Below are 14,501 nucleotides of genomic sequence, written 5' to 3'. Positions count from 1 at the left end.
GGCGCGGCAAGGCATTCTCTGCTCCTTGGCATCCAACAGCGGCCCAGCCCGCCCTATCACAACCGGAGTCGACGGCCACAAGGACTTCCGAAGCACCCACTTGTCATACATTGATGTCGGCCATTCTGAGCAAGCAGCAGCCGCAGCACGTCGGATTGGCTTTCTGCATACTCTGGTCCATCCTGTAAGCTTTCCGTGTTCAGGAATAATTTTCAGCTGCACCGCCTCATTGGCCATTGAAATCCTCAATTGATTTGACTGTCGGATGGGTTGAAAACACAAACAGACGCCAACAAGCGAAAGGGGAGCAGTCTGTGCCATCACAGACATCGCCCACATCCTACGCAGTACAGGGCCACAGCCCGCATTCCTGTTCCACCAGCAGAATCGGAAGCATTATTGATGACTTACGCTGTATGGACTACTGGTTCAGGATTGAAGCAGCTGCGCAGTTTGAATTTCTTCTTACAGGTCTCCCAATAATAAATACTAGTAAATGTTATTGTTAAAACGCATTATTTTTCAACTCCAGAGTGGTTGCACCCTTCCAACCAACTCATGACATACATACCAACCCTGTCAATGCTGGCGCCCTGACGAGTTCAAAAAAAAAAAAAGAATTTTCCGTCCCCTGGGTAGCTCGTTTCATGAATTTCGATCACTCTCCCCAACCCTGCTCTCTGCCTTCTGTTTTTTGCGCCGTTCAGGCTGGCAGACCTCACGGATCCCTGTGCCGTGTCTCTTCGAGAATCCCCATTTTTATCATACCGCCCAATCGTACAACAGCCATCCCTTCTTGGCAAGCTTGTGATCAGCCAAACTCTTGGTCGTTGTGATTTGACTGCTGGCTGTCTGGCGCCAGAGGCGAAATGGGAAAAGGGGATGGGAATGGGAATGGGCAAAATCTTTCTCAGCTCGGCGCGACACACTCCTCACATTGTAACAAGATGGACCCCATCACCATCATCGTCATCGCCATGGCTGCATCGGAACAGGCGCTTGACACAATGGTACGTATGTATACGTAACGTACGCGTACGCGACTTACACACGTACGATACAGTACGTACAGTGATGTCTTGCCAGCTCATGCGTTTCTGTTCTCATCTACTTGCCTCAGTCTTCTCAACAGGATGATTATGACGATTATTCACTGTGACTTCGTGGGGGCGTCAATATGAATAATCCTTTTGCTACCCTACACATATAGCCGTAGCATGGTTTTCATCAAAACACATTGGCAAAATGGCCATCCTGTGTGCAACAAGTACTCAGTAGCCTGTGTCTGGCATGATATGAATCCTCCATGCACGATTTTTCCTATCATCGCTGATCCAGGCCGCAAGCAAGAAATAGTCGTCTTGGAATCAGCCAATCACTCATCCCCACATCTTCCTCCAATCGTTGGCAATCAGGCAACTCTGGCGCATGGCGCGCTATGTGCGAGAATTCTTTTTGTCTCTCGTCGCGGTGCACGGCGCCAGTCGCCAGTCGCCAGCCGCCAACCAAGTCTTGACGCTGGCTGAGTTCTGCGACAAGCGGTCAGCGCGAATATTGACTGCCCCCCACTTTCGCTTAAGCTCAGCCGCTCTGACTTGCCGCTTTGTCCTCCGTAGCAGTTGCAAAGGGGAAACGCTGAACGCAGCCAGGGAAGAACCCAGCATACATGGACTTGTACCCATGGGCCATGTCTTCGAGCGCCCATCCAATGATATTGATAAACTGCTCTTGTGGGATTTGAGTTTGTGAATGGGATCGCCCAAAGTTGCTTCCTGTGTGTGCCGTTTGCGGCATTTTCGGGCCTGGTTGCTGGTTCTATTAGTGATAAAATACATATTGTAACCCGTTTCTTTGCAGCAAGGGGCTTCTTCTAACCCAGCTGATTTCCTCGGGTTCGCTCTCAGACTTGCCTTGCTGACTTGGACTTCTAACTTGAACTTTAAAAATATCCTCGTTCAATAGTTTTTCTCTGTTCCCGATAATGCACGCTGTTGAGTTGTGTGAGTGGAGCAACTATTAACATGTTTTTCTGCTGTTGGGCATGACTGGGCAGTGACAACCCGTCTTTGGCTGACGGAGGCCCTCAAATCATTGATGTCAATACCTGAGTTACATCCCCCGAGTTTAAAATGCAACAACCAGGGGGGCAGCGAAATCGCCCTCTCATCCTCAGCCATCCTCTTTCCATTGCAGCTTTTCATCAAGTCCCCGAGTTGGCCATGGACGCGTGATTTAAAATCGACGAGTGGGGTTGCTCGCTGGGATCATGATTGATACCGCTCACCCTCAGCATCCATCCGCCCCCAAAAACATACCAATCAAAAGTACCAAAAATTTAGCGCTGCCTCGGGCGCAGTAGCGCTGCAGTACCCGCATGCCGCTCGCTGCTCGCCAAAAGACGCCTCGTTTGCGCGGTCCACGGTTCGCGCGGCCGCCGGACGCTGCGACGCTGGCGCCCCTTCCTATGTTGCCGCAACTTGTTCCCGGCTTGTAGCGCCATCCCCCCTTGCGACCCGCCATCCTATCACATGCGACCAAGGCATATCATATTCCTCGCCACTTCACATTCCTTGTAAGAGATGCCTGGCTTCCTTCACTAGCGGCAATCCTTGCTGAGCAAGGACTCGAGGAGGAAGGGCGTGGAAGAGCCGAATTGGTTGGGCGGCAAGGGTGTTTTTTTTTTCTTTTGGTGTTGTGAACTTGTGATGGCGTCGTGGGCGTTTGCCCAATCACTGACGCTATGAGGGTGGGCGGCTGTGTGATACACTCTGGACGCGTATGCCGCCCTTGTCTGTGATTCTCATGTTGGTTGGCGCCGGGCAAGCGGCAGTTCTATCGTTATGCGCCTTCAGGCGAGCGTTCCCGCACCCAACCGCCGCATCATTGTTGTGCGGCGTATATGCGGCGTGTGTGCGATGTACGCCGTAATGGCCCTCCTCCTTCTCAATGCTCAATGCTCGATACTCAGCAGCTCAAAGGGTGTCTCCAGCTCACATTGCTCTTTTGGTGGTCAACAATGCCCAGTTGACCTTTGTTTGCATATTTGTTTTCGCCTTTGGTTGTTCTTCTTTTTCTCTTACAGCAGTGTCAGTCATAACCCTCGTTTCCGGCACTTTTGACCAAGCGGCCAACATGTTCCCCTCCACTCCAAGGAAAATGCATGAAAAGAGTTTAAAAGGGTAGTTACCTAACTCACGAGTCACGACACAATCCTCGTTCCATTTTTAACGGTAGAAATGAGCGATGTTGATCTCCTGCTTACGCTCCACTGCTCATCGCAGTCGTTGACACAAATCTGACATTTTTTATCAATCCAACCATGTTTTTGCTGGCTAGCAACCTCAGCCCTGCCATCACATTCAACGACTAATTTCGTTGCTTTTCACCACCCTAAAACTGAACAGGAAAATGTCACGAATCTCCATCCCCGTTGGTTTGGAGGTTAGGTATGTAGGAACTTAGGAAGTGACTTAATCAACCCCACCAGGACGCTGGAAATTGCACTACTGAAGAGTAAGCCCTGACTGTGCAGTACTATGTAAAATCTTCCTGTACAATTTTTTTTTTGCACTACATGGCATGATGGCCGTTAACCCCGCAGTGACGCCTAGCATCCTTTCGGCATTCTCACGGAAAAAGGGCCCCCAAAGGCTAAGCTGAATGTGGCTGGATGAAAATGTTGAGACTCCCGAGAATCCACGGGTTTGAATTTAATGGCTCTTGTCTCGCTGGCTGCTGCGCAGTACGCAGTATGATCTGGTTATGGCCCCATCGTAGGCGCAGTTTGTAGGATATTCCTTGTTGATATCTGGGGGCGGAGGGACGAAGAACTTCACACTAGCCAACAGAGTGGCCTCAGGAAAATGTGACGGAAAGATTCTCATTTCAGCGCTTGGCCATGGCTCCAAGCGAAGAGTGGACTATCACTCCCGAGGCCCCAACTGCCAGAGCTCTTCCTCTCGGACAACGAACCCCCGCGCTTGTCTGCAAAGGGCAATCTTCCTTCGCCCCCATTTGCGCACTACATGCTGATCGACAAGAAAGATTATGCGCGTACTAACTACTAAGCCGAGCCTGCTATCGTAGCGCCGTGCTAGCATTGTACTATTCCATGCACTGTACATACGCTGTAGTACGGAGAGTATATCAGAAGACTCTTCCTCTTGCTGTTCGGGATTTCCCCTCATTTTATCGATCCATAGCAACAAGCGGGTGCACGAAAGGAAAATGAAACCCAGTGCAGTGTAGTAGTGTAGCAAATCAACATCGCTCACTAACCTAGCTCCGGTATCCAGGCCCCCGCATTAACTGCTTCCCCTTCATTTGTTTCAAACTCTTTTCCCACCGCCCTTCATATTGAAGTTGTGTTTCCATCTTGACTAGCTCGTGTTGTTTGTTGGAGTCTTAATTGGCCCATCATGCAGTGCTGACGATCAAGCCGGGAGTCAGCACTTTTAAGCGCGAAATGCGATTTGTAAATATGGATGTAATTCGTCTCGGTTGCTATTTTGGGGGAAGGTGGCCTCCGCACAGAGATTTTTGGGCTTCATCTCCTTTCCCCGTATCTGCGCATGGAGGAGCGCCAACGCATGCTTGTGGATCTCTGCATTTTGTGACGAGGGACAAGCAGCAGATGAGGTTTTCTCTGGCAAGCCCTTGCTTGGATTGACCTCCACAGTGAATTTATAAAAAGATAGAGATAAGAAGATGCCTTGTCTTTTTTGTTTTATGCGAGATGAAGGGATCAGCTTGGCCCTGCTTGACCCGCCCGGACCATTTCCCAATGCCACTCGGCACATCTCTTCCGATCCAAGCTCCTTTGACTCGGGAAGTCTTGAAAATCGTCAATGCGAGTACAAGTGCCTCGTAGAATAAGAGCTGTCGATGTATAATTGTATGGGAATGGGGGTGAGTTTTACATATGTCTAGGTAAGTTTGTTAGTAGTGATCAATCCCGCTTGGGGATCTTGCCCCATGATGTCGAGGCTGCGTATGGAGATGACAGCTACATCAAACGATGTCTGTTTAAAAAGAGTGAACAGGGATAAGAAAGTCATACCAGTTACTTCGTACTGAAGATCTCTTGACATCGCCAAAAAGCTTTCAATTTGAACTGGAATCAAATTGATATAGGGTATAAACATAACTTTGTTATTGTACAGTACATGGTTATAACATTTTTCCTCCCGTTTCGATGCGTCTCAAATCATTTTCTCAAAATGCGTTCTCCCAACCAAAATAATAATGAAAAAAGAATATGCGGAATAAAAGGAAAGAAACAAGAACCGAACCCTTTCGCAAATTCCCCCCTCTACAAGTGCCGAAAATCCGTGAAAAAGGAACCCGTCCCCAGCGGATATAATGGCAGACACAAAAAAGATAACACCACCCTCCAGAATTCCCCATTTTATTTCTTTGTATCCTGTAAGCACAACAAAAAAAATAAGAAAACAAAGGGAATAAGAAGCCCACAACCCGGTGCATTTATCATACCATCTTGCGGGATAAGTGGGGAATATATGAAAGCATATGTCCATCTCTTGGTGCATTTCCCCTTGAAAAGAGTTGCCACCCACGTAATTATGGGGTGGAAGGAATTTGAAAAGGGAACACCGAGATTGACGAGAGCAGGAGGGCGAGTGAGCGGGGAATGACTGCGAACGAAGCGATACGTATGAGGCTCGGTTGGTTTCTTGTTTGTTATTCAACGTCTGTAAAAGCGTGCTTTGTATTCTCCGCATGCCCGGGGCTGCGTACAGTGCAGAGACGCGCCTTTGGAAACAGGCCTGGGGAGCTGAGCATGTCCTTGTTGGGGAAACAAAGGCGAAGGAGAAGTCCAGGAATAATGAGAGTGAGTCTCTTTTTCCCATGACATATGCAACGGAAAGACGAATCAATTCAACCATTCTTTCCTATTTTGTTTCCCCGGGATTCAATGAAATATAACGGAGATGAGTGGTGGATAACTGTAATGACGCCACAGCAGAAAAAAACATGAGAAGTGCCCCAACTCCGATGAATCATAAAACGTCACCCGAAAAAAAATATTCGTGAAAGGAATGCAAGCGTCAAAGACTCGAGGACAAGCTGTTATGAACCGTCTCTCAACTGGAAAGCCAATCTAAAAACTCCGGCACAAAGTAACTTATCACAATCCCCGCCCCAGCCCTCAGAATCCCCTCTGTACTTTCCATCGCCATCGACTTCAAATCAAACACACCCGCCTTCGCCGCCGCGTGGATCATAGCGTACTCCCCGCTCACCTGGTACGCCGCTACTGGCATGTCCTTGCCCAGCTCCTTCGCATCGCGGATGATGTCCAGGTAGCTGCTGGCAGGTTTTACCATAATGATATCCGCACCCTCTGCGATATCGCGTTGGATGGCGCGACGAGCCAGCCCGCGACCACCTGGTGGCAGTTGGTAGCATTTGCGATCTCCGAAGCTCGGGCAGGAGCCCGCAGCTTCGCGGAAGGGGCCGTACAAACACCCGCTGAACTTTGCGCTGTAGGACATCAGGAGAACGCGGTGGGCAATGCCGGCTTCGATGAGCTTGAGCTTGATGGCTCGCACGCGGCCGTCGTTCATGTCTGAGGGCGCGACACAGTGGGCGCCTGCTTCGGCGTAGGCGAGAGCAACGTCAGAGATGCGGTCGATGGAGAGGGCGTTGTTGAGGGTGCCGTCATCGCGGAGGATGCCGCAGTGGCCGTGGGAGGTGTATTCACAGAGACAGACGTCGGCGACGATGTAGATGTCTGGGAAGTGGGAGCGGATTAGACGGATGGCTTGGATGACAGGTCCGCTAGGGTCGTCTGCAGAGGTCCCAAGGGCGTCTTTTGTGTTGGGGGCTAAGGGGACACCGAAGACGATTACGGATCGCAGACCCTTTTGTACAAGGGGTGTAAGGAATGGGATGAGACGGTTGACGCCACGACGGTGCTGGTTTGGTAAGGAGGGAATTGGTGTTTCTTCATCGGGGTTGTCGGTAATGAAAAGGGGGTAGATAAGCATGGACTGGAGCAATGGCAACAGTATATATGTTAAAAAAAACATTCCGTATTCATTTATGTATTCATTTGGGGGGAAAACATGTTCCTCACCTTTGTTAACTGCCGTTCGGCCTGCCATATCCTGTTGAGGGGATGGCTGTAGCCTGCATGAAGCTGGCTGGAGATGTCACCCGATATGCTCACGCTGGTCGCCGCAGTGCTAACATATGAGCGTGCGCCGCCTATTTGGGATGTCAAGCCTTGAGAAGTCAACGTGCTGCAATCATCACGATTCCCATCTCGGAATGCAATGTCCGCAACCAGGGAAGAGAACGACATAATGCGAGCTGACACTTGAGTCGCGAAACTTCTGCCGCGAGCTGCTTTTATTCTTTAAATGGTGGAGCGGGAATAGTTATAACTATCCAATTGAAAGAGCGACTTGATTCTGGGGCGATTGGGAGAGTTTAAAGACTGAGAACAGGATCAGTTCGTCGTCGGTTTCGAAGATGCGATATGTCCAGAAATTTTAGTGCCAAGACATTCCCCGGGCACTGGCTGCGGCTGGTTGGCCAATCACAGGCGCTGCTTACCAACTTCGACCGAGGTCAATATTTATTGGCTGGGAGAAGATGAAGGTGGATGACAGTATACCTTACTACTCGTATTCATGTTCATTGTTATATTGCTTTCAACCAGAGCACGTTCGCTTGGTTATCTTACTTGGGGTATTCTTATAGTAGCTGTGGTAATTATCGTCAAGTAGCCTAGGTCGCAAAAAGGCATATCGCCCGGAAGTAGTAATCTATAGTACGAATAATAGACCTCATTCTCAGGGCAGAAAACTAGATTAATACTAGACGTTATTATTCTAACCATTGCCTTTCCGTATTACCCTCCCAGATTTCCCTTGTCAAAATCTACTTCCATCAGGTGCCGGAGCAGCATTCGCTGGTAGACATTGTCAGATACGTAGCGGATATGTCGCCGATGGGAAAATGGCAGGCAGGCGCTTCCTGAGAATGGATGGATTGAATGCAGCTGGCAGATTCTTACGCGATTCTCCAAAATGATAAAATATTTATACAAATGAAAGCATAGAGGACTGCACCATGAGAAGTGAGATGTCTCAAGGAAGAAGCACCCAACCGCCGGATGCTCGAACATTGAACCAAAACATGATTAGCACCAGAGTCACAAAAAGTTGGAATGACATATGCGAGAAGAGCGTAACGTAAAGCTATTCAGGGATTTAGATTATCTCCTAATTGTTTCTCATCAAATAATAACAGAGGAGGGCAAGGAACGGTTTTCATCATTTTGAAAGTACTCGGTATTAGAACACAAAGGAAGGGTTAGTAGTGGGCGACGGCGAAGAGTGACTTACTGTGCTCTACAAGTCAAACGCAGGCCAAAACTGCGTAGTCTTCTCTTCGGGGATAAACTCCACTTATTCCCTTCATTTATGGGGACATACCCAAGTCCTAATGCTGTGTAGAGGATGGAAATGAAGTTTCCTCAGTGGTGAACTGGGAATCCATGGATCTAGAGGCGACATCACGTGCCAAACTCGGCTCTCCATGGATTTCGAGCCCTCCAAATCAAATGCTCGCAGAGTAGATAGCAATCAACGTTCAATTCTCCAGATATGAACGCCACAGATGGATAGTAGGTTTGGAAAGGGGCTTCCAGCTGTATGTCTACTAGTGCTCAGAAGCCTAGCGGCCAGACGCTCCAGGATTACTAGTATATAAATATCTTATGACACAACGATGGATGGTAATGGTTTTATTTTAGCTAGTTATAAATATAATACAGAAAATTCAGAAAGATTTTTAATGGCAGTGCAATATTTGTTGAGTTTCTTTTTAATAACCTGGAGCTATTACCTCTTCCCTTGAATGCTGAAAGAAAGGATCATGACTGCGTTCAGAGAAGCCTCGAATCTTCAATCTCAGAGTAAATACATAGTTAAGCACATTGTTTCCACAGAAGCTGGTTCATACAGTCATTATTCGAGGCATATAAAGACCGAGAGATATTGAGTGGATTTTATTTTGCCTATCTATTCAAACAAATCACGCCTGGCTATGATCTAGCTGCAGGGAACGCACGAAATGAATACCCGTTCATTCATTCGTTCATTTATTTATCCCCTTCCGCAACCAGCCCGAAAGGGTAAGGAAGGGTACACATCCCCCTTCAAGGAGAGGGAGCAAATATGACAAGAGAGAGAAAAAAGAAAGAAAGAAGAAAGAGTATATTTTCAAAGCTGCACATCGTTGTTCAGCAGGCGAACCTCCTCCCCCGGCTTGAAGGCCGGCAGGCCGATATACGGACACCCATCGCAGCGGAACGCATCGCCCAGCGAGCAATTCCCGCAGCTGCCCACCTTGCCCTGCACGGTGAAATCTACCTCTGCCAGCTCGCTCGAGCCTAGTTTCATGGTCTCCAGCGCTTTGTCGGCAGTGGCGCGTTGGGCCTTGTCTTTTGCCTCAAGCTTCTGAGAGAGGCCGCAGGAGCAGTCCTTGCACGCTCGTCGACGTTTGCCTGGCTTTGGGCGGCATTCAGGTGCTGTGTAACGTGGTTTAAGTTCGGAGTCTAGTTGTTGTAGCAGGGATTGGTGAGGAGGGAAAGGATAAGGGAGAGAGGGGGGCTGTGGGCATGAAGCGGATTGCAATGGACTATTCAACTCACGTTGGACAATTTGTCTTCCCATATCATCTTCATCAAGCAGTTCGTCCTCGTCGATAAGCTCCTCGTCGGAATCCTCCAGATCATCTTCCGCCGGCACGCCAAAGTCATCGCTGAAATCTATAAATCCCACTCCAGGGGGAACTGGGTTATTTTCGGTCGTCTTGGCTGCAGGAATAGGCGCGCTTATTCCATTTGAAGCTGGTGCGTCCACTGTCCCATTGGTAATGTAATTGGCAGAGGACGCAAGAGTGTCCGTCTTTTCCTTCTCCTTCTTTCTCCTGCCCAGCTTCAGCGGAATAGCCTGCTGCGCTCCGATATCTGGCTTCAATAGCTCTCCCTTATCATCAAAGACTAGGCCTGCCAAGATCACTTCGTTCCTGAACCGCTGTTCATCATCATTGTAACGCCTGCTGCTGTTCGCATTATTACCATTACCATCACTCAAACCCCACGGCTTATTTTCCCGGTTCCGCAGCTTCCCCGCCGGTCTCAGACTGTGCACGACCCGCTGGATGAGTTCACGGTTGAGCAGGCTATGGGTTTCTGCGAGGGTGTTGTCTGCGCCTGTTAGGAGGAGGACGATGTCGTAGGTGGATTCTGGAAGGGAGACGAGGCCGTGGGCAAGCCGGTCGAGCATCTGCAAATCAGTCTTGTCCCGCGTGTGTGATTTTAAGACCGTGTTTAGCTTTTCGGGATGCGAAGAGAGGGATGGTGGGGAGAGGAGGAGGACTCGTCCAGTGGTCGCCATCGTTTCTGAACGGTGGGGATGCTAGAAAATTGGAATGAATGGAAGAAAAGAAAGAAGAGGGGAAGATGTTTCTTTATTCTTTTTTACACCTTCTTTGTCCTCGTGGTTTTATTGATGTTGTTGTTGTTGGGTGGTGATTATTTTCTTGGAAATAATAATTTATAAAAAATTGCGATCACATCATTGGAAAGTTTTTACTGCTTGTGCCCCTCGCCAGGAAGTATCTGTACCAGAATGCTGGCGCCATCACATGCGGGGAAAGAAGTACTCCTAGGTAACGCCCCGATCACCTGCTGGCACATCTATTACTAATACTCGTTAAGTCGCCCTCTCCGAAATCGGTCAAAACTTTCCAGGAGCGTTTCAAATTCTTCCACAGCGGTTGATGATCCTTTATAAGTTACCAGAATGCTCAATGAACAATCAATCGTATTTGAGTCGATCAGGGAAAAGTCCTATTCGGCCACTACGATAGATCCTCTCTACGTGAGGCCCGTGATCGGAGAGCGGCGGCTGTGGTAGCTGGCCTCTCTGTAAGTGTCGTTATTCTGCATACAAGTAAGTGGAAAGGTGTATTAAGCGTAGAAGGAACTATGTTTATCAATTGCAGGTAGCAAAGTGCGATGTGTGAAATATTAAATTATTATAAGAATATCCGGAGTATTTCCTCGTCTAGGAGCGAGGTAATTTTATTAGCACTTTCATCAACTCACTGCTTTGCCTTGGCCAGGGAAAGTGTACTGTATGTGTTGACCGTTTTGACAGAAAGTCAAGGAAGGTCTCTAGATTTGAACCTCAGGCTTCTTCTCCCTGCATCCCAAGGCAAGGTTTATTATATTATACACACACATACTTTTAATTTCGGAGTGGAAGCTGTGTTGGCATTCATAATTCATTGTGGTGATGAACTCCTTGGTAAAAAATGTACAGCAATACTGTTTCTTGTTGATGCTTGCAGTGAATGGGGCTTTCAATAACATACATACCTATGGATAGTTTGTTTTTTATCTATCATATTACTATAGTGACCAGTACTGTTTTGACGCAAATCCTGTTACCTGTTTGTTGCAAAACCAAGTTTACCTCTCCTACCCCGGATATTCACCGCCACACTAGTCCGCATTAGGGCGCGACAACGCTGGCTGGCCCTGGCGCCATGGGAGAATGACGTAGTGTGGGCCTCTGGACCCGCTGGTCAGGTGCTCCTCACCCAAGGGAAGCAACTGGTCCCGTGCGACATTTGAGTGTACTGACCTACTAGCACATTCTACAGCGTGGCGTCTGCTGCATCCATCTGTTCTATTGACGCGGATGCGCGGATGCATCGCTGCCGACTGCAGAGTGGAGACAATGCAAAGGGGAGAGCGGGTTGGAAGACGGCGTTGAACAAATTGGCCTGTGCCTTTGTGAGATGAGAGCGCGCATGGCTTGTTGTGCTGTGCTCTGGGGTCATGTGCCGCGGTGGTGCAAGCCGGTAACTCAGGAAACCATACTCCGTACAGGCTGGACAGAGGAAGGTTTGATTCCTGTGTATCAGACCCCAAGTTACATCATACGTAGGCCCCAGGTACCACCTCGCCCGCACCCCGGCCTGCGAGGTACCTATAAGTACATACGGACACCTGTCTGCCCTGTCTCTGTCTGCTGTCTGCATTTGCTCTCGATCTGTCAAAAATACCAGGACCTTACTCATCAACCCTCCTACCCTCTCGGCACCTTGGCTTTCTCCCGCTAGACTCTGCTCGTCCCCCAAGCTTGTTTCTCCTTCTCCTCCTCCTCCTCCTCCCCGTCCTGCTCCCACCATCCATCCTTTCAGTTCGTCTTCGTCGATTCTCCAACCCTCCTCCTCGATCTCTGTTACATCGTTACTTTGCAAAGAAATACCTCAATTATCCTTCTTCTGTTCCCGTTGTTTTACCCAATCTATCTGTTTAGCAGCTCTCAGTCGATCCTTTATTCCAGCCGCTCTCTTCGCCCCTCCTCTCTCTGCCACTCCTGAACGCCTTCTACGGAACAACCCCCTCCCTTCCTCCACTGCTTTGATCAACCACCTAGCCAACAACATAACTTCCAATTCCCCTCATCGAAGACCTTCCTCAAAAACGTCCTGCCATTGACAATCCCTTGATTCTCCTTTTTCATAAGTATGTTCATTCGTCACCTACCAGGGTCATTATTGGTTATCTGTTCTTTCGGTTATCCACTCGATCCATCATCTCCAATGGCAAAAATTCTTTCTTTTCAGACCCCACCCCTATACAATTGGCCGCCAATCGCTAATCTATGTGTGTTTATTCTTTGACAGTGACCCGCTCTCACAAGCTCAACGATCGTGACCATGCTGGCCTAGCTGATGGCACCGCCGCTCCCGAAGAGCATCTACCTCGCTACTTTGCAAAGAGTGGCCATGTCGATGCCGACCCTAGGAAAACCAAGAAAGATGGTGGCGGAAAGGGCAATTGGTGAGTTTCCATTGGAGAATCCCTCCCTACAAAAAGAAACAAACCCACAGTTACCCACTGATGAAAATATACCCATCTCCTCTTGCCGTATATTGTTACAACGTAAAATCGTTCTCCGACTTTTGCTGAGATCATAATTCCATAGGGGCCGTTCTGGAGACGAAGTGCAGGACTACGGATATACCTTCACCAACGCCAGACGTCGTTCCAACAGCAGCACGCAAGGGCTGGCAGATTTCAAGACCAAGTTCGAAACTATTGAAACGGATCCGGTCTTCGAGGAGGAAGTACATGGCCCGCTTGAGGATATCGACGGTGTGGATGGGGTTAGGGTCAAGACCAATGATAGTAGCAGCACCAGCGCCACCAGCGAGGAGGACATTGAAGTGAAGAAGGCTTAGATTTTGGTCAAATCCTTTCCTCCACCGTTGTACCTCGACCACACATCTTCTTCTGCTCTTATTCAAAGGATTTCCTCCTTCCCACATCACCCTCTCCTTTTTTGTTTTGCTGTTATATGGAGTTTTATCGGCTCGGTTGTTGTTAGTATTTGTGGCTGTTGTTGGCTCTTTCCCCTTCATTTTTGTCTTGAGCCAGTGTGATGCCCCGGGGCAGACCTTATCCCCTGCTGTGAGTGGAAAGGCTGGTTTTCCTTTTCCCAATGATGTGCCTTGTCTCATTGGGATAATGTGGAATTGACACAGCGCCAATCAGATATCAGAAATTTAAAGTATAACTAGTTATTGTAATACAACTTACAATAAGAAAGGAAACATATATTTATTTTTATATTGATCGTTTTTGCCAGCTGATGCGTGTGGCTATTTTTGATTTTTTTTATTTTTATTTTTATTTTTATTTTTTTTTAAAAAAAAAGGGAGAGAAAGCGCGTGCGCTTTAGATATGTCGATGCGTGTTGGAGGTAGTTTGTTCATGGGTGAGTTAGGATTAAGGTTAGTCAAGGTAAAGGGCTTGAAACATTCCTTGATAAGCTAGCTACCGCTGCTGGGGGAGTCACTTGTGACAACAGTTTTAATTGGGGATCTCCATGATTGATCCCGGCGGAAAATTTGAACCACACTCACTTGTGCACTAGTCGGGACGTTTGCTCGACGGGATAAGAGGGTGTTTACTCATGCCAGCCTGGCATATCGCCGAGCTGCCACTGTCGATCTTGGGATTCTCTTTCCATATCCGCCAGCGGGTCCCCCATAATCAACATAAGAGTTCAATACGGGCACCCCACAAAATGAGCCCCTGTGGGGTTTTGGAATTGGAAAAGGAAGCGTGCCGTCCAGTTTTTGCAATATTAAATATACAATATTGGGGAGGCTGTCTGTCCGCATTGTTTTTTGCGTTCTCCTCCATGAAGAACAAAAGATGTTTGCTCAATACCCCCCCTCTGCTAGAGTGAGGAACTGAACGTGTTGCTCATTGTCCGGAAGAAGGCGTATATGTATATACACTTCTCGTAATATGATGCAACCGCAAGGCACGTAGCTGGGTGAGAGCCCGCGATGCCCATACATATCATCTGTATCCCAACTAGATAGCTCAACTGATTGACCTCCATAGAGCGCCCGCGGGAGTTCCGGTCCGTAACTAA

The 14,501-nt window shown here is 48.4% G+C and overlaps 5 protein-coding genes across 5 annotated transcripts; 1 reads left to right on the top strand and 4 right to left on the bottom strand.

The window, feature by feature from the left end:
- Positions 1 to 1,436: 1,436 nt before the first annotated feature.
- HCBG_05300 (uncharacterized protein) lies at positions 1,437 to 2,520 on the bottom strand (the record flags this gene model as incomplete). Its single annotated transcript, XM_045432349.1, has 3 exons — positions 1,437 to 1,802; positions 1,876 to 1,988; positions 2,316 to 2,520. 3 exons carry the CDS (start codon positions 2,518 to 2,520, stop codon positions 1,437 to 1,439), a joined length of 684 nt encoding a protein of 227 aa, XP_045286465.1.
- A 2,584-nt stretch (positions 2,521 to 5,104) lies between these two features.
- On the bottom strand, positions 5,105 to 7,327 carry HCBG_05299 (delta-aminolevulinic acid dehydratase; the record flags this gene model as incomplete). Its single annotated transcript, XM_045432348.1, has 2 exons — positions 5,105 to 7,013; positions 7,100 to 7,327. The coding sequence occupies 2 exons, from the start codon at positions 7,325 to 7,327 to the stop codon at positions 6,105 to 6,107; spliced, it is 1,137 nt and encodes a 378-aa protein (XP_045286464.1).
- A 1,927-nt stretch (positions 7,328 to 9,254) lies between these two features.
- HCBG_05298 (DUF689 domain-containing protein) lies at positions 9,255 to 10,433 on the bottom strand (the record flags this gene model as incomplete). Its single annotated transcript, XM_045432347.1, has 2 exons — positions 9,255 to 9,562; positions 9,686 to 10,433. 2 exons carry the CDS (start codon positions 10,431 to 10,433, stop codon positions 9,255 to 9,257), a joined length of 1,056 nt encoding a protein of 351 aa, XP_045286463.1.
- A 1,112-nt stretch (positions 10,434 to 11,545) lies between these two features.
- HCBG_05297 (uncharacterized protein) lies at positions 11,546 to 12,237 on the bottom strand (the record flags this gene model as incomplete). Its single annotated transcript, XM_045432346.1, has 2 exons — positions 11,546 to 11,936; positions 11,990 to 12,237. 2 exons carry the CDS (start codon positions 12,235 to 12,237, stop codon positions 11,546 to 11,548), a joined length of 639 nt encoding a protein of 212 aa, XP_045286462.1.
- A 417-nt stretch (positions 12,238 to 12,654) lies between these two features.
- On the top strand, positions 12,655 to 13,296 carry HCBG_05296 (uncharacterized protein; the record flags this gene model as incomplete). The annotated part of the gene is made up of 3 exons (XM_045432345.1): positions 12,655 to 12,718; positions 12,739 to 12,895; positions 13,041 to 13,296. 3 exons carry the CDS (start codon positions 12,655 to 12,657, stop codon positions 13,294 to 13,296), a joined length of 477 nt encoding a protein of 158 aa, XP_045286461.1.
- Positions 13,297 to 14,501: the final 1,205 nt, after the last annotated feature.

The sequence above is a fragment of the Histoplasma capsulatum genome (genome assembly GCF_000150115.1).
Source record: "Histoplasma capsulatum G186AR genomic scaffold supercont2.7, whole genome shotgun sequence".
NCBI lineage: Eukaryota > Fungi > Ascomycota > Eurotiomycetes > Onygenales > Ajellomycetaceae > Histoplasma > Histoplasma capsulatum.
Note: the sequence above shows the minus strand (reverse complement) of the source record. Positions and strands in the feature narration are given on the sequence as shown.